At 42.8% G+C, this 24,833-nt stretch overlaps 1 protein-coding gene and 1 long non-coding RNA gene across 2 annotated transcripts in view; one reads left to right on the forward strand and one right to left on the reverse strand.

The window, feature by feature from the left end:
- Nucleotides 1-12,919, forward strand: part of LOC141993967 (uncharacterized) — a 33,639-nt gene extending 20,720 nt beyond the window's left edge. The window contains exons 3-4 of the long non-coding RNA XR_012640979.1: nt 11,638-11,711; nt 12,291-12,919. This is a non-coding gene — a long non-coding RNA (uncharacterized LOC141993967). The remainder of the gene's footprint in view (nt 1-11,637; nt 11,712-12,290) is intronic.
- LOC141993965 (uncharacterized) overlaps nt 1-19,593 on the reverse strand; it is a 30,020-nt gene extending 10,427 nt beyond the window's left edge. The window contains exons 1-7 of the mRNA XM_074963844.1: nt 19,578-19,593; nt 18,626-18,827; nt 16,144-16,368; nt 9,311-9,451; nt 6,127-6,275; nt 4,698-4,838; nt 932-1,080 (exon numbers count right to left, since the gene is read on the reverse strand). Coding sequence (XP_074819945.1) covers nt 932-1,080; nt 4,698-4,838; nt 6,127-6,275; nt 9,311-9,451; nt 16,144-16,320 — 757 coding nt within the window. The 5' untranslated portion in view covers nt 16,321-16,368; nt 18,626-18,827; nt 19,578-19,593. The remainder of the gene's footprint in view (nt 1-931; nt 1,081-4,697; nt 4,839-6,126; nt 6,276-9,310; nt 9,452-16,143; nt 16,369-18,625; nt 18,828-19,577) is intronic.
- Nucleotides 19,594-24,833: the final 5,240 nt, after the last annotated feature.

Here is a 24,833-nt window from a genome sequence, read left to right on the forward strand (position 1 = left end):
AAAAACACTTTCATTGATACAAAAGTGACTTTTTAAATGAAAATTAAAAAAAATATATTTGCAGAAAATGTTCATTGCAATATAGAAAATGTCTTGACCACTCTACTTCCCCACCACCTTTAGGCTGCCATGCTTGTTTTGGGGGCTGCATTTGGCCATCCCCAGGTAGAGCATGGATCCCTGGCAGAGAGAGTGGTGTGGACAGTTTATGCAGCTACTGTGGCTGCTCCAGGTACACTAATCATCATCAGGGGCTTGAAGTTCAAGGAGTGAATTGACCCCAAGGACAGTAGTTTGAATTACTTTCCAAACTTAAATAGTCTCTGAAACAAATTGATGTTAATGGATGTTTTATAAGTTATTAACTTATTTATGTGCTTCCCAAATGCAAATTTCACTACTTTTATTCATAGTGGTTTTGCTTTTAGGTATAAATACATAGCTGCTTAAATGTTTCTGGCCAAATCGCAAAGATCCTTTCTCAGTCAAGGGGATAAATATGTAAACGTTAAACAATGGGAGCAAAATTAAACAATAAAGGGTATTTACAAAACAAAATTGGTCTTTAGTGCAAATTATTTTTTCATGTTTAAATTTGGATTCTAGACACATTTTATTATTAGCACTTGCATATTTAATCCTTCAGATTAAACTAATTTTCTGATATCTTTTTAAACATATCCTTTTAAACACGACACTCTCTGAAACAAGACATTACAAAGTGCACTGTTGGGACAGCGTGAAATGACTGTACAGCATGTTTTGTCTGTCCGTCCCAGGTGCCAGGAAGGGAACACTTGTACATGAATGTAATGGAAGTACAGTAAATGCTTGCATAGGCTATTACTAATGTGTGTAAGTATAATTTTAAACAAAAAATGGAAAAATGATAATTTTCTCTAATCCAAGCTCCATCCCCAGATAGTCTCACCTTCTGATATTTGATGATCAGAATAATTGTTGAATAGTAAGGCATTTGTTTCCTTATCTCTTCCAAGATTGTCTGCATACATAGCTATTGGTGTGATGAGTTCAAGGGCACCCAAACATTGCAAGTTGTTACCATTTAGATAAAGATTGCTGTGACAAAAATATAATTTTAAATATTTGATTGATGTTCCCTCACATTGAAACTTGCATTTCAACTTTCTTTTCTACATTTGGGTTTTATAACAATGTTGTTGAAACTAAAATTATAGTAATTGTAACAGAAAAAAATTGGGGTAAATAGTCTCTTTTTAATACCAAGGAGTCTTAATTAACCTTAAATTGGACTTAAAACTCTGAATGCTGATTTCAGAAGTTCTAATTGCTGATATAATAAAATCAAATAAGGATAATGTCAAAGATAAAATATGGCATTGATGACTAACTCAGTCTCACAAGAATAACTGTTTAAGTCCCCCAAAGTACGTGCTTAACTTTTAGACATGTAAGCAGTGCCATTACATTAGATATTTCAGTAGTTCCATCAACATCAGTGTGGTTAATCATGTGCCCAAAGTTAAGCAGGTGCATAAATACTTTGTTGGATTGGGCTGTTTTCTAAATTAATTAATATTTCCTGCCTCCTTCATTTGAGTTGGGGTAGGAATGTCCAGAATCCTGCATCATGCCTAGGAATAAGAAAATACCATTAAAGGAACACTTTCTCCAGCCAAGTCCAAGAGAGAGTAAAGATGGGACTCCTTTCCCCTTGAAAGTGCCATGAATGTCACTTGTATGAAGTATGGCTTGTTGGACTATAAACGTTCACTTTCTTTGCTGGATTATAAGGCTTTAAGGAGTCTGTTAAATCAACTTTAGGAAGATATGCAGGGAAATTAGAAAGAGCTGACCAGAGTAACTGTAATCAACAGCTTTGGGTCATATAAACATTACAGAGGGCTTATCAAGGCTAAGAAAAGACTTATCAATAAAATGTATGAGGCTAGGAAAAAGACACTTCAGGATTACTGAAGTCCCTGAAAGGTCGAGTGAAATGACATCTTTGGTCAATGGACAGTACACATATTGCCCTTGAATAGTCAGGTACGTTTTTTTTTCTTATAATATCTGCAAGTAGACTTCCAAGGGGAAAATCATCTCTGGTCATTTTAACATGCTCCCTTGTGCACATGCATTGTAAAGGCTATTTAGGATCACATTCTATTTCTCATATTCATTATATCAGCATGTAGTTTTCTCTAGAGCCTTAGATACATGTCACATCTTCTATCTTGTGTATGTCAGAGTCCATTCAAGACATTGTTTGTTTTAGGGTGTGCTTTTGTGGCATTCTCATAGCATATAGTACAGATTAAGTATAAAAGAACAGTAGTGAAAATTTACAGACATGTATCATCATCATGGCAGATCCCAAAGGAATGTACCCTCCTTGCAGGGCCACTGAGCACCACCCAGATTGATCTCTAGCTAGGTCTTTAAGGTGGTATGACTGGATATTCAGTTTATGTCCACCACTGGCAATCTTATTGCACCACCAAAGCTTTTGATGACCATTTCTTGGTAAACACAATTTATCATTCGCTCGTCCTAATAACACATCTACTAAAAAAGCCACCAAAATTGAACCAGTACTCATGCAAGTAGTTGGTAGGATCTGCTATGAATGTCCTCATTTCTGAGCTTGTGCTGCCACTTAATGTGGAGAAGCTGACAAAGATGACAAGAATCAATGACATCCATCTACCACTCTTCAGCTTTTCTGTGCCCATGTTTCACAGCCATACAACAGAGTTGGTATATTCATGGTTCTATAGATCCACAGCTTTGTAGCAAGCGTGATGTCACAGTGCTCCCACAGAGGCTGCTGAAGGTCCCAAAGTATGGCAGCAGCTGTTGCTATATGAGTGTCCACATCTTTGGACCACCCTCCAGCACAACCTATGATGCTTTACAAGTATTTGACAGTTGCCACTTATTTGATGTCTTGATTGGACAGGTTAATATTGAGCTTTTAATCTGGAGGTGGAGGCTGCTTGATGGTAATAGCCAGGGATTTAGTGGTATCCAGATTAATAACTGGACCAAAGCGCATTGCTTCATACCTGACCAGCTTGGGCATCAGCTTGTAGTGATTCATTGAACTGAGCCAATAAGACAATGTCATCAGCGTATTCAAACTCTCGAAGCAGAATGACGTTCAGCTCAACACCACTGACATTTGCCTCCTCAAGTCCATCAACCAGTCAATGTGAATATTGAACACTGATGGTGACAGAATGCCACTTCGCTAAAGTCTGGTGAAATAAGAAACCATGCCACATATCTGCCATTGACTTGAACACCGCTTTCTGTTCCATTATAGAGCTCTTCTATCAGTGACACTATCTTCCCAGGGATGGCAAGTTGCCTTATCATCCTACAAACTTATTTGATGCACTGAATCAAAGGCCTGACTGAAGTCTCTAAAAAGTACTTCAAAAGCATATTAAATCCATCCAGCTTCTCCAGAAGTTGTGTCAAGGTAAAGATCTAGTTGACAGTGGAATGACCAAATCTGACACCGCACTGAGTATCCCCGCCTTTGCCATGAAGTGCATCATTGATTTGAGAGATTAACACAGAAGTGAAGACTTTTCCTAGGACTGACAACAGCATAATACCTCTATAGTTGCTACATTCAGCCTTATCACAGTTTTTAACAGGGGCAGAACAACACCTTTCTTTCAGTCACCAGGAATGCTATTAAATGTGCTAGATGATCTGGAAGAGCCTGTGCAGGCATGGTACAATACTCTTGCTTGTCTTCAGCAATTCAGGGGTGAAGTTACAACTCCCAGGTACCTTCCCAGACTTCAATTTATGCACTGCGATCTGAATTTCTTCTAGGCTGACAGAAGGTGGGTTTGCCTGAACTTCTTGTCCCACTTCAAACTGAAGAGGGACTGCTGGCAGTGCAAAATTGAGGAACATCTTGAAACAATCTTACCATTGATGCAGTTGATCTTTCCGACTTCAGCTGATGCTACCATTGATTCTTTACTGGACAAGAGGTACCACCTTTTCCTGCAAACACTGCAAAGTTGATTAGAGGCTGTGAAGATCACATCTGGGGGCAGCTTGTTCTAAACTAGCTGCCTAAGGTGACCACCAGCGTTCCTTATCTATCTTACACAATGACTTTATGTTCCAAAGTTGAATCCACTTGACCTTTGCTTTTGCTTTCAACAAATGTATATCTGAAGACTCAAATTGTAGCCTGGCTTTCTTCTTAGCTCCAACTCAGTAAGCATCTCTGTTCTGTGGGTGGCATTTGAAGGGCTGAGGCCCCAGCAGCAGTCAGCACTGATTATTTGAAACAACACCATTCCTTATCAGATGACAGAGAAAGCAAGACTTCAGTCTAAAGTTTCGATGGCCTTAAGCAGCTGAGAACAGAAAGCTATCAGATAGTGGAGTTCTAATAAGAACTTTTGGTTGAATTGGACTAATTTTGGCCTTTTAACTGGCTGCCATTGAAGCTGGACTTTTTAATTAAATGTATACTTGTATAAAGTTTAAGCCAGCTCAAATTAATTAAACCTGAAGTACAAAACAATAAAATGTGAGCTAGCAATAAAATCTCTCCTGGTGAAAATATTATAGATTTAATTAGAGAAAGTACAGGCAACCCTCTAACGTTTTTAGAAAGGAAGAGTGACGTAATCATCAAGCAAAAAGTTAAATAATTCCAAAAAGAGTTTTAATCTTACCAAATGGCAGTTTGGGCTACAATGGGGCCTAACTTGGACCCACTTCCAGGTTCCAAACTGCAGTAGCATAAGCTGAGAGTTAGAAGTTTTCTGTTTCCCTCTAACCCAGAAACAAGGCCGTTGATTCCTTTATCTCCAAACCTGTAAAAGACAATAGATTATTTAGGTCTATCTGCTGACCAAGACTATAAATGTCACCTTCAAAGAGAATACCTTTTTGCATCCTGAAACGTGCAATAGTCCAGCCTGTGTTCAACAAACAGTCACTTAGAACAAAAGACCGCAGCAACTACCACCTTGTCATAAACCTCCCTCTTGTTGGATAAGAGTTTTTATTGAGCTGACTCCAGCTGTTCCTGACCTCTACCAATAAATGCCTTTTTCCTCTTCACCTGGCCTGCCTTTTACTTTCAAATGCAGACATAGCCACAGTGGCCCATGCTTTCATTACCTTGAGGCTAGGTTACTGCAGTGCACTGTACCTGTGACTGACTGTGAAAGCGTCATTTCAATATACACTAGCCGAACTATTAGGGCACAAACAGACCAACAAATATACCTTAAACTTGTGCTCTAGGCTCTGCACTAGCTCTTATCCAATTCTGTATCCGCTTCAGATCATGGTTCTAATCTTTAAAATCCAAAGTGGGTTAGGGCCTACCTATATCAGAGACTGCCTCTGTCTTCACCACTCACCATGACAGCTGCATTCAACAGAGATGCTGCAGCAAACAGCCCCAGGGTGACTCCTGGAGGCTGGAAACAGGGCACACTTAGTGTAAAGACTCAACTGTAGGATTTCCTACTCCAGAGATCAGGCTGAGCCTCAATTTTGACACACTGAAGGCTCAAAATAACTCTCTTTGTCTTTGTGCAAGCCTTCCTTCAGCAGCAGTGACTGCAGACTGACCCAGCAGTGTTGCTTCTGGAGACACAGGCAACAGGTATAATCCCATTTAACAGTGGTGTAAACAAGGGTCTGGGACAAGAGTGTGCTTTTCTATATAGCACCTCAGTAGTCAGATCATGGGCACATTAAGAAATGCTTAGCTGGAAAGGAAGACCATTTCAGGGGCAAGTTTCCTGGTATTGGACATAACTATAGTTCATTCTTTGTAAAATCCAGTTCTTAGATGGAAATTATAATGAATTAGTACAGGGAAACTACATTTATCTGAATTATGGATTCAGGTGGGAAAAAAAAAAGACATTTTGGGTAACTGAAATTCAGCCTGGGGATTTATCCGCAATCAGGAATAGATTTTCATTAGTATGGGGATGGGGAACTTGGGAACCATTGTTTATAAACTTCAGAGGAGAAACTTCATATCAGAACTGTTCTGACTTTGAGGGTACACTGAACATAACAAGCACTGTTCAAACTCACACTCACTCACTGCTGTGGATACATAGCTCCTCTTTCTCTTACTTGGTATAATCTAGAACAATGGAGTTCAAGTTGCTGTAAGGGAAAGCTGCTCCAAGTCGCTCCATGGACCATGCATCAATCGGCACATGAGTTATTTCTAGAGTACAAAAGGGATAGTTGGTACATCCATTCCGTTCTAAAAGCATTGCCTAGAAATGCAAAATATGAATAGACATCTGTTATGAAACAGAACTGCACACCTCTGATAGGAAAGGCAAGTTTTTGGTTTGGTTTTTACATTTTTTAAATCTAAATTTTCCTGTGTACTTTTAGTACTTTTGGAAGGTATCAGATTGACAATCCTGGAGACAGATGTTCTCTGTTTATCCTCTATACAGAGACATTGGCAGTGGCAGTGCAAGCATCTCCTACAATATGCCACAACTTTAATCCACAGAGACCAACTCCTGGGGAGAGAGGATAGTTAATTCTCCATGCACATTCGTTTGTTGGCCTCTCTGCTGAGATTGCTAACCTAGCGAACAGTTAGAGTTAATTGTGGTGATGGTTTGTGTCTTATGGACACTTATTCATTGGGAACTGGACTTAGATCACAAAATAACCAATAATGTAATCACTTCAAGCATATTCATCCTCAGTGTCTTCTGTTCTTCAAATATCAACTCTAGAAAGCATTTTTATTGCCTTGCCCACTCCCCTAGGCCTGGGGAGTGGGAATCATGTGTGTTCCTGACCCTGACCTGTCAATTCCTCTCTTGGTCCACCAGTTTCCCACTCCCTTCCTGCATCAAGATACCTGGACCAGTGAAGGCCTCCCTAGGGCCCAAGGGAAGGATGGATGCTACTTTGAGGGCAGCTGAGCCCCTCTACTATACAGGAAGTCAGAGGTCCATACAGAGAGGATTCTCCATGCACAGATGTGTGCATGAAACTCCCAAACATTTTCAACGAAAACATTACACTATTGCATTAGTGCATGAGCAGGACCCTACCAAATTCACAGTCCATTTTGCTCAATTTCATGGCCATAGGATTTTAATAATCATAAATACCATGATTTCAGCTATTTAAATCTGAAATTTCATAGTGTTGTAATTGTAGGGGTCCTGACCCAAAAAGGACTTGTGAGGGCGGAGGTCACAAGGCTATTATAGGGGGGTTGCAGTACTGCTACCCTTACTTCTGCGCTGCTACTGGCAGTGCTGCCTTCAGAGCTGGGTAGCTGGAGAGCGGTGGTTGCTGGCTAGGAGCCCAGCTCTGAAGACAGAACTGCCGCCAGCAGCAGTACAGAAGTAAGGATGGCCTGGTATGGTATTGCCACCCTTACTTCTGCGCTGCTGCCTGCAGAGGTGGGCCCTCAGTAAGCAGCCACCACTCTCTGGCCACCCAGTTCTGAAAGGCAGCAGCACAGAAGGAATGGGCGGCTGCTCCATTCCATGAGAAAAAGGGCTGGAACAGGCCAGAGAGGCTGCGCAGACTAGCAGCCAGTCAGCAAAGGCCTGTGGAGAGCCAGTCAGGGCTAAGGAAGAGGTAGCCAATCAGGGCTGGACGGGGCCCTATATAAAGGCTGCCTAGCAAAGGAGAAGGAGTCTCTCCCTGATTAGCAAGGGAGGAGGACTGGCTCCTGAGGTAAGGAGGTAGCACCTTGGACAGAGCAGTGCTGGGCAGGCTCAGGGGAGCAGAGGAGAGCTCTGGCCCAGTTACCTGCCAGGCTGCAGCCCCTGCTAAAAAGGGTCGAGAAGGTGCATTGGGCCAAAGGGGAAGTGGCCCAGGGAAGATAGGTGGACAAGAGGGGAGCGAAGGAGGGCAGAGAGAGGCTGCTGCTAGAGTGTCCCTGGGTCAGGACCCAGAGTAGCAGGTGGGCCTGGGTTCCCCCCCTTAACCCCGTTACACTGCATCTGGCCACAGAGGAGTGTGGCCGAGACAGATTGCAACTTGCCCTGAGCTGAGCGCTAGACTTTGGGGTTGTGGTTGGCCTCTGAGGCAGGTGCAAGCCAAAGAACGGTCATTCTCTCCCCCCCACCCCCCGGAAGTGGGTGAGAATGGAGTAGTGGGTGCTGCCGGAGGGCAGTGTCCTGAAGCGGACACCGCCAGCGGGGAGCAAGGCGGTTCCCAAATCAGCAGAGAAGACAACGGTCGAGACAGCAAGTGCAGAAGGCGCCCCGCAGCTGACAAGAGCTAATTCCTGGAGCAACCAACAGGAGGCACCAGTGGTGGTGAGTCGTGACCCCATTACAGTGGCATAGTAAGGTATTGCCACCATTCTGCGCTGCTACTGGTGGGGCGCTGCTTTCAGAGCTGGGCACCTGGCCAGCAGCTGCCATTATCTGGCCACCCAGCTCTGAAGGCAGCTCAGAAGTAAGGGTGGCAATGCTGCGACCCCCCCCCCCCCCAAAATAACCTTGTGACCCCCCCTGCAACTCCCTTTTGAATCAGGACCCCCAATTTGCAAAACGCTGGTCTCCCCTGTGAAATCTGTGTAGTATAGGGTAAAAGCACACAAAAGACCAGATTTCATCGTCTGTGACAAGTTTTTCATGGCCATGAATTTGGTAGGGTCCTATGCATGAGAATCTGAAAGTGAAACAGACTAGAAATTGATTATAAACCAAAGTGAAACTGGCTAGTTTGTTTCATTGTACACTCAGAGATATGCTGTAAATAAAATACAGTATAAATGGGGAGAAGTAAGTTAGATTTTCAAAATTGCTTCAGTTTTTGTCAGAGCTGATACATACGTCTCACCAAGTCTGAGTGTGCTAGAAACACCTGCTAGGTGTTATCAAGACCAAACATTAGAAAAGATATCCAATTGGATTTGAGTACATATGAAAGAATTAAACTCTTCGGGCATGAAATCGTACTACCCCCACAATTGAAATCTTTGTCTCTCAGAATGCGTTTGTTCATTGTCTCAATAGGCCTTCTGGTCTAGGTTTGTGGAAATGTAAAATCCAGGATAGTTTTTTTAAAAAAAACTTGTTTTTGTATATCTGGTGTAATTTGCAGTGGCCATTTCTCTACACAGTTATCCATTGTCTTCCTACAGTTTTTCATTTACATATACAATCATTCTAGCTAGGTACTGGTATTTCCAGTTTACCCACCACTGCATATATTACTGCAAAAATAAAAGAACAAAAACCAAAATCCTTTTACTTTCCGTCAGCTTCTCTTTAAATGTCTACTTTTTATATTATATTATGTATTTTATTTTACTTACAAGGTTTGCAATGTCTTGATTGTTTAGCTGAATTCCCCAGAAACAGAGTTCCTTTCCCAACATATATCGTTCATCTCTAATTGTCCTTAATAGAGGTGTGAGTAAGACTGGCTGGGAATTCTGAGAGTTTGTGAGCACAAACTAAAAAAACAAAACTTAATTACAATTTGGTGTAATCAAAACAGAAACAAATGTACATTATATTTTATGAACCCAAATGTACCGTTACCTAAATGTACTATACATTAATGGTGATCTATAAATGTTAACAAAAGTCAAAGATGCTCTGCATATCAATATATAAAAAATTGTGCAGAATTCCTTAAATAATCAGGGCGAAAGGGACATTTAGCACATTATTTTCTATATTGGTGCAGCTCCAGCCTTTGCACCCATAATGAATAGAATAAACAGGATGTAGGCATTTTTACCACTGTGTCATCTGACCCAGTAGATCAGCCTGGAAAGAATTATTTTATATCCTAGATTTATATCTTATGGAACTGTAAAAAAAACAACAAAACAAAACAAAACAACAAAAAAGCCAGTCTCCCCCCGCACCCCCCCAGGCATTTCTGGAGATAAGAAGACAAGTTAATGTGCTCTATGCTCCTCTTAACCTGGTTATCTGGACCATGCAAGTGTATAATAGCTAATTATGGCACATTTGGAAGTCAGGGGATGCATTTGCAGGTTTCTTTTCAGGATTATAATCAAAATTTTCAAATTAAGTGCCTATAGTTAGACAGACATTATACCTAAATCCATGTTTAATCTCCTAAAGTTAGGGTTCATTGGAAGCTACAGATGCTCAGCCAGCACCTCTGAAAATTAGGCCACTTTTATAGGAGTGGCTAAGTTTAGGTACCCAGTTTGGGAATATGATCTACGTTCACTGGAGAGGAAATCTACGTAAATGTCTAGAACACATTCACAGTAAGAATATAGTGTAATTGTAGTCCTCCTCACACTGCGACTAGTACCTGCCATAGCTGCGATGCAGCAGCACAGAAAGCTGTCTCAGGCAGAGATAGCCAGCAAGAGGGCAGCTCGAGCTGGGGAGGGGACTTGGAATGCACCCGAAGGGACAGTTGGAATAAAAAGCTGTTGAAAAAGAAGAATAGAAATGCTGAGCTAACGGATGACCTGGAGCCTTGGTAGGAGGTGACATGATAAAAGAACAGGAGAATAAAAGTATGGGACTGGCAAGTGAGAGGGAGGAGAGAAGGAAAATAGGAAAGGTTTCCCGTTAGGAGAAGCAGAAAAAATAAACCTGGGTATGTGAGCAGGTACTTAGAGTATCCAGGAAAGAAAAGCCAGAAAGGATATGAATTGGTGAAAAAGGGAATTGATCATAAAGCTGTGTTTGATGAAAACAGATCCTGATATCAGTAAATGAGAAACCCACCCGCAAAGGACCGAAGAAGTGTATGAACAAAGAGAATGACTGTTTGAACTGTATTCCTTCAACAGATGTTCAAAGTGTCAAAGCCCTGGTCTGCATTAGGAGTTGAGGTCGAATTTAGCAGCATTAAATCGATTTAACCCTGCACCCGTCCACACAACAAAGCCCTTTTTTTCCGACTTAAAGGGCTCTTAAAATCGATTTCCTTACTCCACCCCCGACAAGGGGATTAGCGCTGAAATCGGCCTTGCTGGGTCAAATTTGGGGTATTGTGGACGCAATCAGATGGTATTGGCGTCTGGGAGCTATCCCAGAGTGCTCCATTGTGACCGCTCTGGACAGCACTCTCAACTCAGATGCACTGGCCAGGTAGGCAGGAAAAGGCCCGCGAACTTCTGAATTTCATTTCCTGTTTGGCCAGCGTGGCAAGCTGCAGGTGAGTGCAGAGCTCATCAGCAGAGGTGATCATGCAGGAGTCCCAGAATCACAAAAGAGCTCCAGCATGGACCAAACGGGAGGTATGGGATCTGATCGCTGGCTGGGGAGTGGAATCCGTGCTATCAGAACTCCGTTCCAGTTTTTGAAATGCCAGAACATTTGTCAAAATCTCCCAGGGCATGAAGGACAGAAGCCATAACAGGGACCCGAAGCAGTGCCGCGTGAAACTTAAGGAGCTGAGGCAAGCCTACCAGAAAACCAGAGAGGCAAACTGCCACTCCGGGTCAGAGCCCCAAACATGCTGCTTCTATGATGAGCTGCATGCCATTTTAGGGGGTTCAGCCACCACTTCCTCAACCGTGTTGTTTGACTCCTTCAATGGAGATGGAGGCAACACGGAAGCAGGTTTTGGGGACGAGGAAGATGATGATGAGGTTGTAGATAGCTCACAGCAAGCAAGTGGAGAAACCATTTTTCCCGACAGCCAGGAACTGTTTCTCACCCTGGACCTGGAGCCAGTACCCCCCGAACCCACCCAAGGCGGAGAAGGGACCTCTGGTGAGTGTACCTCTTAAAATAGTATCCATGGTTTAAAAGCAATCGTGTTTAATGATTAATTTGCCCTGGCATTCGTGGCTCTCCTGGATATACTCTCAAAGCCTTTGCAAAAGGTTTCTGGGGAGGGCAGCCTTATTCCATCCACCATGGTAGGACACTTTACCACTCCAGGCCAGTAGCACATAGTCGGGAATCATTGTAGAACAAAGCACTGCAGTGTATGTTTGCTGGCATTCAAACAACATCCGTTCTTTATCTCTCTGTGTTATCCTCAGGAGAGTGATATCATTCATGGTCACCTGGTTGAAATAGGGTGCTTTTCTTAAGGGGACGTTCAGAGGTGCCCCTTCCTGCTGAGCTGTTTGCCTGTGGCTGAACAGAAATGTTCCCCGCTGTTAGCAACGGGGAGGGGGGAGAGGCTAGCCACGTGCTGGGGGGAGGCAAAATGCGACCTTGTAACGAAAGCACATGTGCTATGTATGTAATGTTAACAGCAAGGTTTACCGTGAAAGAGTGTACCCATTGTTCTATAAAATGTGTCTTTTTAAATACCACTGTCCCTTTTTTTCTCTCCACCAGCTGCATGTGTTTCAAGGATCACAGGATCTTTTCCTTCCCAGAAGCTAGTGAAGATTAGAAGGCGAAAAAAACGCACTCATGATGAAATGTTCTCTGAGCTCATGCTGTCCTCCCACACTGACAGAGCAAAGACGAATGCGTGAGGCAGACAATGTCAGAGTGCAGGAAAGCACAAAATGACCGGGAGGAGAGGTGGCGGGCTGAAGAGAGTAAGTGACGGGCTGAAGAGAGGACTGAAGCTGAAAGGTGGCAGCAGCGTGATGAGAGGAGGCAGGATTCAATGCTGAGGCTGCTGGAGGATCAAACCAATATGCTGCGGGAAAGGCAGCAGGAGCACAGACCGCCGCTACAGCCCCTGTGTAACCAACCGTCTTGCTCCCCAAGTTCCATAGCCTCCTCACCCAGACGCCCAAGAACGTGGTGGGGGGGCCTCCGGCCACCCAGCCACTCCATCCCAGAGGATTGCCCAAGCAACAGAAGGCTGGCATTCAATAAGTTTTAAACTTTTAAAGTGCTGTGTGGCCTTGTCCTTCCCTCCTCCATCACCCCTCCTGGTGCTTCTCTCCTCCACCATCCCTCTTGGGCTACCTTGGTAGTTATCCCCCTATTTGTGTGATGAATGAATAAAGAATGCATGAATGTGAAGCAACAATGACTTTATTGCCTCTGCAAGTGGTGATTGAAGGGAGGAGGGGAGGGTGGTTAGCTTACAGGGAAGTAGAATGAACCAAGAGGGTGGGGGTTTCATTAAGGAGAAACAAACAGAACTTTCACACCGTAGCCTGGCCAGTCATGAAACTAGTTTTCAAAGCTTCTCTGATGCACACTGCGCCCTCCTGTGCTCTTCTAACTGCCCTGGTGTCTGGCTGTGCGTAACCAGCGACCAGGCAATTTGCACGTAGTCTGAAACCTCCCACCCCGCCATAAACGTCTCCCTCTTACTCTCACAGATATTGTGGAGCGCACAGCAAGCAGTAACAACAGTGGGAATATTGGTTTCGCTGAGGTCTAACCAAGTCAGTAAACTGCACCTGCGCGCTTTTAAACGTCCAAATGCACATTCTACCACCATTCTGCACTTGCAGAGCTCCTGACTACTGTCCAGACTGCCTGTGTATGGCTTCATGAGCCATGGCATTAAGGGGTAGGCTGGGTCTCCAAGGATAACTATAGGCATTTCAACATCCCTAATCGTTATTTTCTGGTCTGGGAATAAAGTCCCTTCCTGCAGCTTTTGAAACAGACCAGAGTTCCTGAAGATGCGAGCGTCATGTACCTTTCCCGGCCATCCCACGTTGATGTTGGTGAAACGTCCCTTGTGATCCACCAGTGCTTGCAGCAGTATTGAAAAGTACCCCTTGCGGTTTATGTACTCGCCGGCTTGGTGCTCCGGTGCCAAGATAGGGATATGGATTCCATCTATGGCCCCACCACAGTGACGGAATCCCATTGCAGCAAAGCCATCCACTATGACCTGCACATTTCCCAGGGTCACAACCCTTGATATCAGCAGATCTTTGATTGCGTTGGCTACTTGCATCACAGCAGCCCCTACAGCAGATCTGCCCACTCCAAACTGATTCCCGACTGACCGGTAGCTGTCTGGCGTTGCAAGCTTCCACAGGGCTATTGCCACTCGCTTCTCAACTGTGAGGGCTGCTCTCATCTTGGTATTCTTGCGCCTCAGGGCAAGGGAAAGCAAGTCACAAAGTTCCACGTAAGTGCCCTTATGCATGCGAAAGTTTCACAGCCACTGGGAATTGTCCCAGACCTGCAACACTATGCGGTCCCACCAGTCTGTGCTTGTTTCCCAGGCCCAGAATTGGCATTCCACCGCATGAACCTGCCCCATTAGCACCATGATGACCACATTGTTACGGCCCGTGCTTTGAGAGAAGTCTGTGTCCGTGTCTGTGTCCTGATCACTCTCGTCACCGCGCTGACATCGCCTACTTGCCCGGTTTCGCTTTGCCAGGTTCTGGTTCTGCATATACTGCTGGATAATGCGCGTGGTGTTTAATGTGCTCCTAATTGCCAAAGTGATCTGAGCGGGCTCCATGCTTGCTGTGGTATGGTGTCTGCACAGAAAAAAGGCGCGGAACGATTGTCTGCCGTTACTCTGACGGAGGAAGGGGCGACTGACGACATGGCTTACAGGGTTGGCTTACAGGGAATGGCTTTACATCAAGGAGAAAGAAAAACAACTGTCACACAGAATGGCCTCCTCAAGGGTTGAACTCAAAACCCTGGGTTTAGCAGGCCAATGCTCAACCCACTGAGCTATCCCTCCCCCCGGTATTTCAGGCACGACTGAATCTCCATTAAACTTTTCAAGATGCCCCTGACAGACCTCACCGAAACGATTGTTGGCTGTTGATTTCTCAGAGGGAGCAAATGAATACAAAACAAATCTGGTCTATTTCTTGTTTTGATCCACTCCATCTATCTTTTACATCTTTGGCTGGCAGCAGACGGTGCAGTAGGACTGCTAGCCATCCACATCTCCTCGCTGCTTGGCAGAAGATGGTGCAATAGGACTACTAGCCATCCTCATCTCCTGCCTGCTCGCTATAAGATGGTACAATAGGACTGCCGGCAGGACTAAAGAGAATGACCTGGTCAAGTCACTCCTAATTTAGTTCCTGTGCGCATGTCTGCCCAGGCGCTCCTGGCCGACCTTACCAAGGTGGCCAGGAGCACCTCGGACACAATGACGATGGTGATCAGGTGTATTGCACCGTCTGCTGCCACAAGGCAATGGGTTGCTGCTGCTGCTGTGTAGCAATGCAGTACTGCGTCTGCCAGCACCCAGGAGACATAGGGTGACAGTGAGCTGAGCAGGCTCCATGCTTGCCGTGGTATGGCGTCTGCATAGGTAATTCAGGAAAAAAGTCACAAAATGATTGTCTGCCATTGCTTTCATGGAGGGAGGGCCTGACGACACGTACCCAGAACCACCTGCGACAATGTTTTTTGCTCCATCAGGCATTGGGATCTCAACCCAGAATTCCAATGGGCGGCAGAGACTGCGGGAACTGTGGGATAGCTACCCACAGTGCAACACTCCGGAAGTCGACGATAGCCTCAGTACTGTGGAAGCACTCTGCCAAGTTAATGCACTTAGAGCATTTTGTGTGGGGACACACACAATAGACTATATAAAAAAGATTTCTAAAAAACCGCCTTCTATAAATTCGACCTAATTTCGAAGTGTAGACATCAGCTAGTGGGCGCTCACTTGTTTATTAGAGTAAGAAACCCCACTTGTGGATAAACTCAGTGGAAAAAGGTACAGCTACAGGAGCATTTCAAGCCAAAGAGAAGCAAAAAACAGGACCGCAAGAATGGAGTTGGACTTACAGCCAAGGAGAGGAAAAGTTGATTTTTCTCTGAAGTGACACAGTATATCATTTGCTCTTATTAATAACAATGCATTTGGTACTAACTGCACAATATGTACAAGCTTACAAAAGGTAATGAGTTGGTAACCTATAGTTTATTTCAATAAGTAATGTGTCTTTGGTAATGATGTATGTTATTTACGATCCTGGTACAATTTTGCGGTTTTCCCTTCTAAAGTTCTAAAAATGTAAAATTATCCCTTTTGTCTTGGTTTGCCTCTGCCTCTCCTCACAGTTAGCATAGTCCAGCCTTGCTGGGTCACTACATAATTCAATTGGTATTTGTTATTTATTTCAGTCTTAAAACTCCAGTCCAAAGAACGCACACTAGAGCTCCGAGTGCTCTTGACATAAAACTTTACAAGCGTAATAGAGAAAAGTTACAGAATCAAAGCAGTTCTTTTCCACCCCTTCAATCTCACCTTAAATTATTATGTAGAACATATATTTACCTTCGTAAGAATAGTTTCATTTTCTATGCATTGTCTTAAGCTCCATTTGATCATGCTACTGACAGAGCTTTGGGAAAAGGCACAATGCCTTTCATAGGTTTTCATAAACTTTTCAAGAATGGAAATATCAGGAAGTGAACTGGCTTTTTTCATTTTCTCTTTCTTCTTTCCTTGCATGATTATTTTTTTTGAAAATTTTGTCGTCTTGTCCTTAGCTTGCTTACCCTGAAACACAAAATTCAAGCTTATTTGTATTAGTAACAAAGCTCTTATTGAAATGTTAGTTTTATGGTAATCAAAGAACGATTATGTAAGGGTGTGTATCTTGGCCAATGGATGCACATCCTGGGGAGTGTTGTAGTATTTATACATTGGTGTATTAACAGAGCAAACAATATTAGAACATTTAAGCATAGTGTAATATTAAATCAATCTGCCAAAGAAAATAGTTTTAAAAAAAACCATCAAAAACCAATCCTACATAAAAATCCAGGCAATGTTTATCAGCACAGCTCTGTGTCAGTACCACTCCTAAAGTTCTAGCTCATCTGTGATGCTTTAGCAGTAGGAGTATGCTTGACAGTGCTGTTAATGGACAATTAATAGCACAGTTGTGGTTATAGTGGGGACATCTACTGTGGGAGGGACAACCACACTGGGGGACAAGCAGGGAAATGGGGCCTGAATTGGCACACCTGTGTCAACTCTAACGCTAGCAGCTGTCTGGACAGTGCTGAAGCTACCTGATGCAATTGCCAAAAGTACTTTGTTTATAATTGTTTCCTATACTAGTGTGTACAACTTCCTCTTTCTTCTTTCGAATGGCTGGTGAACTTAAGGTGAAATTACAGTTTCACCTGAAGTTGATCAAGCCAAATGGCTACATCAGGAGTAGCAGAATTTATTGAAGTAATGCCTTCTTCATATTTATAAATTGGGCAGTAGGTAGGGATATGTTCGATGGTCTGTCGTGGGGAACCACACTTGCACACCAGGGAGTCCTTGATTTTTCATTTGTGCATTAGATATCCGCATCTACCATGGTTGGTTTGAATTCGGTTCAGAGTCGACCAAGATGACCATGAAAAGTCAAACCCAGTAACCTTCTGCATGGGATCCAGCACAGAATGCTTATTTTTTGAGTCTTGTTTAGTCCAATCTGCTTTCCAAGCCTCCTTCTGGTCGTAGCCTGATTGCATGAGGCTAAACAAATGTTTTCAGAAAGGCTTGTGGGACTTAAGACATGGGGGTGGGGGGTAAGGGAGGGAGGGGTTTGGACCTTGTCAAGGGCTTGGCGGATAGGAAGATGTCTGTTTTCATGGATTCGCTGAGCTTCGTGGAATGTTGCAGCAGTTTGGTGTATTGGCAGGGGAGTGATGTTAGAATAGGTAGCCATGGTGTTGGAGTCAACTTAAGGATTCCCAGGATGCACTGCATTACTGTATTTAGCTGGGTGTCCACAAGTCACTGCTCTATACCAGTGCACAGTATTCAGCTATCGAATATACAAGTGCTATTGCAGATGTTTGCAAGACTGATGCCAATGCACTCCATATTGTACCTGCTAGTTTCTGGATTATGTTGGCTCTTGGTTTTAATCTTTGCAGCTACTTTCTCAAAGTGATCATGGAAGGTGAGGGTGCAGTCCAGTTTCACGCCGAGATATATTGGAGTATAATCATGTTGCACATTTTTACCACAGAAAGCTGCTTTGCGTGTTTTTGGCACTCCAATTATCAAGATGAAATGTGCTTATTGTTTTTCCAAGGTTTGGTTTGAGCCTCCATTTCCAGAAGTATTGTTCTATAGTTCGGAGGTTCTCAGTTAATGCTTTCTCAATGTCATGGAGATTTGGTGCATGGATTGTCTTACTCTTCAAGATTCTATGCAGCTGTCAGGAAGCTGTGGAAGGTGGCACTTCAGAGGGACACAGAGCAGTGCAGTGGCATGAGGTTTCCATCCTGGTATCTTTGGCCTCACACCACAGGTGCTGACTCCGTGGGTGCTCCGGGGCTGGAGCACCCACTGGGAAAAATTGGTGGGTGCTCTGCACCCACTGTCAGCTCCCTGCTCCAGCTCATCTCTGCCTCCGCCTCCTCCCCTGAGCGTGCCACGTCCCCGCTTCTCCTCGTGGCACGCTCTGGGGAGGAGGCGGGGCTGGGGCGGGGACTTTGGGGAAGGGGTTGGAATGGGGGCAGGGGTGGAGTCGGGGCGGGCTGGGGGGTGTTCGAGCACCCACCGGCGCCAGGAGAAGTTGCCACTCATGCCTCACACAGGCCTTTGGGATCTGCCTGATTTCAGGGTAGACTCTGCAGCCTATTTTACTGGGAAGCAAATCCTGCCCTTTGGTGGGACGATTTTCATGATGGGAGAATTTCCTCTCCCAGATCCTTCCCTTTGCACACATGATTTGAACCACAGGAAGGGGTTATCTGGGCCAAAATTATTTTCTCTTTAGTGCGTTATGCATGGTGCCACTTACCTAGTACAACTGCTGCATTCAAGTCGCAAATGAGGTATGGTGCTGGATACATACACACAAGTTCAGTCACATCACAAAATACATCATGGGGTTGTGTAGTTTTATTTACATGAGTTTGGGATGTGTCCTGTTATTCATAAATGGCCAAGGCACAATTGAGTTATGCAGGCCATATCAGAGACGATCGTGTATTCTGTATATGCTGTGTATTTTTCAGAAAAAATGTGACAAGTGTTTTAGAGTTTGTAAAATGCTATTGGGACAATTTCTTATATTTACTTTAATTATTAAGAGCTCATCTGTAGAGGCCTTGTATTAGAATATCCCTCTATTTTAAAACCCCTCTAACAACCAGTCAGAATAATACATACAGACAGCAAAGATTTGAATGTGCTCTCATTCACACCATTGTAAACTAGTACATCTCTGGAAAGATGAATTAGTAGGGCAGATGAGGCAGGAAAAGATCCATGACAATTTGTCACATGGTTTCACAGTTTATTACATCTTCATCCCATTTGCAATATACACCCCCCACATCTTTTTGTTGGCCTCTATGCGGTTATGTCTAATATTTTAAGCTGTCCATTACTTTGTCATTTTGTCGTTAAAAGGGTCATGCACATCTATAGCACTATACAAAAATCAGTGTATTAAATATAAATAAAATATTTCATAAAGTTATTTCAGTGCAAGTAACAGAAACTAGATAGAGGAGAGGATCAAAAATTACATTGCCTTGGGATGGGAAGCTATTGAACATTTTGAGGCAGAGAACAAATAGTTCAGAGGGCAATTTCACTGTTCCCCCTCTAAATCTGGTAGAACATAGATTTTTCTCTTTTTTTTTTTCACCTCCCCTCCAGTATGTTGCATAGGAGTAATGGTGCTGATAGTGACTTTGGCTGTCTAGAACTGCAGAAGGAAGGAGCTGATTTGTTCTAATACTTACTGTCCTTTGTAAAGTGTGTTGAGATCTATAGATGAAAACTGCGTTATAAATGCCAGGTCTGAGTACTGCTGTAGGTGATTGATTTTCACAAGTGCAGACAGACTCCACCTTGTTGATTTTCCCTCTAGGCTCCTTCTCAGCTTCAGACAGACCGAGTGTTCGTCTGTCACTAAGCAACCAAGTCACAGGATTCAGAATGGGAACACTTGAGCAGTGGTGTTTAAAGAGCCAGAGCTCCCACCCCTTAACCTACTAGCCTGCAATTCAAATGGTAACTCCCTCAGAGTGCTGTAGCTCTGTATTGTGATTACAATGTCTAGGGGGGAAAATACTGATTCAGAGAAATATCTGTCTTGATTTTGAGCCCCTCACTGACCCCTTGTCACCGCAATGCCAAATTCAGGACACACTGTTGAGAAATAGGGCAGATTCCCCCCAAACTGGTGGTTATTCTATCATTAGGTTATACCAAGCCAGTAACAAAAGTAAACTTCTGTATCACCACACTAGTTAACAAGCAATCAAAAATGCAGTCTCCTTAGGCATTCTAGCCTTGGTTTTATCCCCCAGACACAAGTACTCCTTTTCTTTTTATATGATAAGTAGTTACTGAAAACCAATGTAATCAATTATAGGATCCTTCTAATCCCAAGAGATCAGCCACTTAGGTCAATATATAACTCAGCTCTTACTCAATAATTATGCTGATGCCAATCCTTTAGTAACTAAAAAATAAAAGTTTAATAAAAAAAAGAAGAGCGTTATTAATGGTTGATAGATCATATACATGCCAGTGATTTTTCAGTGTTCATAGATCAGGATCATAGCAATGACGGAATAAACTGCTGGCTTGCAAAAAGTCTCTGTGGAATTTACCCAGGCATATTGGGGGCCATCAGTCCTTTTTCAAAGCTTCCGTGTTAGAAATCCAGTCCAGAGAAATGAAACAGGAAATGAAGACAAAATGGAGATCTCAGGCGTCCTGTTATATCCTCTGCCATGTGCATGGAATTTTACTGTCCCACACTAAGCTCCCAGCCTCCATTTGTGGAAAGTTACTGGCCCAAGATGGAGTCCAGGGTCACATGAGCATATCACATGTTCCTACATGCTTTGATGACATACAGGGGCCGCCACTGCCCATATTCTTTCTGAGGCCTCCCAGGAAGGCTTACTGGGTAGGAGGAGTTTCTTCTGTTGCCCATTTTTTGAGTGAAGTGTCCTTAATGTGCAATCAACATATCGGTGTCTGGCCTCCATGAAAATTTTATCTACTGGGTGTTATCTTACACATGTGTTGTGTTCATGGATAAGTCCATGGCCAATATTCATAACTTTAGATACAAAGATGATACATGCATATAAACAGAATACTCATAATTAGAAAATCATAACTTTTCCATTGACACCTTACACAACATACTTTAGACAAGATTTGTTGCAACTGTATAATAGTGGTAATATCAATTATATAAATGTTCATATTCAATCATACAGCATCACACCCCTCACAAACATCACTTGATGTGTGTCTGCTCTTCACCACTGCTGAACTTGTTCTTGAAATTCCACCTGGGAGTGAAATGGGGAGATACTGAAGTTTCTGAGGAACCTGCAGCCATGGACAGGAAACCAAAATCATCAGTCTTGTGGTTTTCAAGTGTCTCGGGTAAGATATTTTATTGTTACAAATCTTGATTTTAAGCCTCTGTAGAGTTGCTGGAAGTGTTTACTCACGGTTGCCTTCTCACCTCCGTGCAGGACAAGTGACCACAACTAGGGGCTCCATTAGAGACCGAAAAGCAGAAGCTTTAAAACACTAAGTTGGCTTTAGGTAAAAAGCTTTTCTGCTATCAGATAGCAAAACTGTTAAAATCAACGTCTGCTGACTGTGCACAGCTAGAGTAGCCTGTGATAAGACAACATAAACAAACAACTGCATTTCAGTTAACATCCGTTCTTCTCCATTTTACATGTTTCAGGGTTGCACTTGGAGATATTAATCAAAATATTTTACCAAAGTGAACAAATTACAAATTTATAGAAAGATAAACAAGTTCTGAAGTTCAAAACACTTACTTCCTTTTGCAAAGTTGATGACTTTTGGGGGAAAAAAATCCAAAATAAAGGTATGTAAAAGGGAACTGCAAGATTTTTATCAAACGTTCAGTGTTTTCACAATAAAAAGGACAGAACAAGACTTTACATTAAAAAACCCATAGTATTTTAAATCCTTATTTGATCACGCTAAAATTTTGCTAATATTTTAAAGCAGTTAGCACAGAGGTAGGCAAACTATGGCCCGGGAGCCACACCCGGCCCTCCAGACGTTTTAATCTGGCCCTTGAGCTTCTGCTGGGAAGTGAGGTCTGAGGTTTACCCTGCTCGTGCTCCAGCTGGGGTGTGGGATTGGGCTCTTGCCCCACTCCACATGGCTCCCGGAAGCAGCGGCATGTCCCCACTCCAACTCCTATGCATAGGGGCAGCCAGGGGGCTCTGTATGCTGCCCCCACAGCTTCCATTGGCCGGGAACTGAAGCCAATAGGAGCTGCAGGGGCAGTGCCTGCCGACAGGGCGAGCAGATCTGCCTGCCTGCGCCTCCCCCTAGGAGCCGGAGAGGGGACATTCCATTGTTTGCTTCTGGGAGCTGCTTGAGGTAAGCACTGCCTGGAGCCTGCCCCCCTCCTGTGCTCCAACCCTGATCCCCCTCCCGCCCTCAGTCTCAGCCCGGAGCACCCTCCTGCACCCCCAACCCCTCATCTCCAGCCCCAGCACCCCCAACCGGAGCCCTCCCGCACCCAAACCCCAATTTTGTGAGCATTCATGGCCTGCCATACAATTTCCATACCCAGATGTGACCCTCGGTTAGCATGTTCTACTATTAAAATTTTCTGCAGGATCAAATTTAGAAAAAGATTTCAAATGGTAATTTTGAAATATGGGTGAATTTTATTCATTAAGGAAATATGCTGATTTAAGACACCTTTGCAATCAGCTCAAAATAGCTTTGATTTTATAAAATTACATTTGGGAAGCAGTTAATACAATTTGGTGTAATCATTATATTTAAAAAAAACTGTTTATTAAATTATATATTTCCTCAGTAGACTAAAGCCATGATAAAACAATATTTTTTATATATTATATATATAAAACCACAGAATAAATATACTAAATTATATTACTAGTAAATATAAAACCTTTCATAGTAAAAATAAATACATATTGAAACATCTTAGGTGAATAATATGCATTTCTCCATTAAACTGGCTGGTGGACTGTGCTATCCTTACCTCAGTATTAGAGCTGAGCAAACTTTTTTTTTGGCTTGGTGACTAACCTGAAAAATCTTTAAAATATTGACTTGTTTCAAACCAAAATTGAATTTTTTTTTGGTTTCTATCAAATGAAAAACTAATTTTTTTTGTTTGATTCAAAATGACATTTTGTTTAGAAAACGTCAATTCAAAATTAAAAATTGAAATGAACAATTTCAACATTTCCAAAAAGGAAAAAAAAAAAGTTCAATTTTTCCCCATCCAAAACTATTTATTAACTTTGACCCATATTCATGAATTGTTTCAGTGCCCCGAAAAATGTACTTTTTGGCAAATGTACTATTTGATAAAGTGTTCTACTCAGTATGCTGTCAGTAGTGCTCTTTATTGGCCTGATCCTTCATCCCTTACTAACGCAAGTAGTCCAACTGACTTGAATAGGGTTATCGGTCTGATCCAGTCTTATTGACATCAGTGGAAATATTCCCATTTGTTTAGGGACCAGTTGCATGAGTAAGCGTTAGACTATGTTTTTAAATACAAAGCAGCAATCAGAAATTTGGGCTTTGATTCTGCAAACACTTATGCATGTGCTTAAAAACTTTGCACTCCTGAGTTCTCCAGTTGACTTCACTGGGGCTACTTACATGTGCAATGTTAAGTGCATGCATAAATGCTTGCAGGATTGGGGCCGGGTATTGAATTGCCTAATATTAAATACATAAAACTATCTTCAGATAAATGTAAGAGGTTTGCTTACAACTACAAGAACAGGAAAATTCAGTGTTAAGGCTGACACCCAGTGTAGTCTTCACACCGTACCAGGTCTAATGTCATGATCAGAGAAATCTGAGGATTTCAAGAATTCTAAAGACAGAAAATCTTGTTTCTGTAAACACAACTATTCTTGCAGTTTAGCTAAACTTTCAAAATACAACATCCTCCAAGTAATCTGAGTTAAGAACAGAAGATTTTTTGGTTTATATAAGGACATTTAAAATTAATAGGCCAAAATTTTGTTTTGAAGGACAGGTCCCTGTAATTAGGATTTCCATGTGGTGGTCCTCTGCTCCATTTATATGTGCAGGCAAAAGAAAATATTACATAAATTTTTGTTCTTGGAAACACTTAGAACAAGATTCTTGTCATTTTCACTTCATTGCTGATACACAAGAACAGAGTAGATAGCACAGCAGGAAAATGATATGTAGACACAGAATCAGAACTGGAAGGGACCTAGAGAGGTCATCTAGTCCATTTCTTTGCATTCGTGGCAGGACTAATTACCTAGACTATTCTGTTTGTCTAAACTGCTCTTAAAAATCTCCAATGATGGAGATTCCACGACCTCCCTAGGCAATTTATTCCAGTGGTTAACGACCCTGACAGTTAGGAAGTTTTTCCAAATGTCCAACCTAAACCTCCTTTGCTGCAGTTTAAGCCCATTGCTTCTTGTCCTGTCCTCAGAGGTTAAGAAAAACAATTTTTTTCCTCCTCCTTGTAACAACCTTTTACATACTTAAACTGTTATCATATCCCCTCTCAGTCTTCTCTTCTCCAGACTAAACAAACCCAATTTTTTCAATCTTCCCTCATAGGTCATGTTTTCTAGACCTTTAATAGTTTTTGTTGCTCTTCTCTGGACTCTCTCCAGTTTGTCCACATGGTTCCTGATATGTGGCACCCAGAACTGGACACAGTACTCCAGTTGAGGCCTAATCAGAGCACAGTAGAGCGGAAGAATTACTTCTTGTGTCTTGCTCACAACAGTCCTGCTAATACATCCTGGAATGATGTTCACTTCTTTTTCCCCCAACAGCGTTACACTGTTGACTCTCATTAGCTTATGACCCCCCAGATCCCTTTCCGCAGTACTCCTTCCAAGGTAGTCATTTCCCATTTTGTATGTGTGCAACTGATTGTTCCTTCCTAAATGGAGTACTTTGCATTTGTCCTTATTGAATTTCATCCTATTTCA

Source organism: Natator depressus, chromosome 9 (genome assembly GCF_965152275.1).
Source record: "Natator depressus isolate rNatDep1 chromosome 9, rNatDep2.hap1, whole genome shotgun sequence".
Lineage (NCBI taxonomy): Eukaryota > Metazoa > Chordata > Testudines > Cheloniidae > Natator > Natator depressus.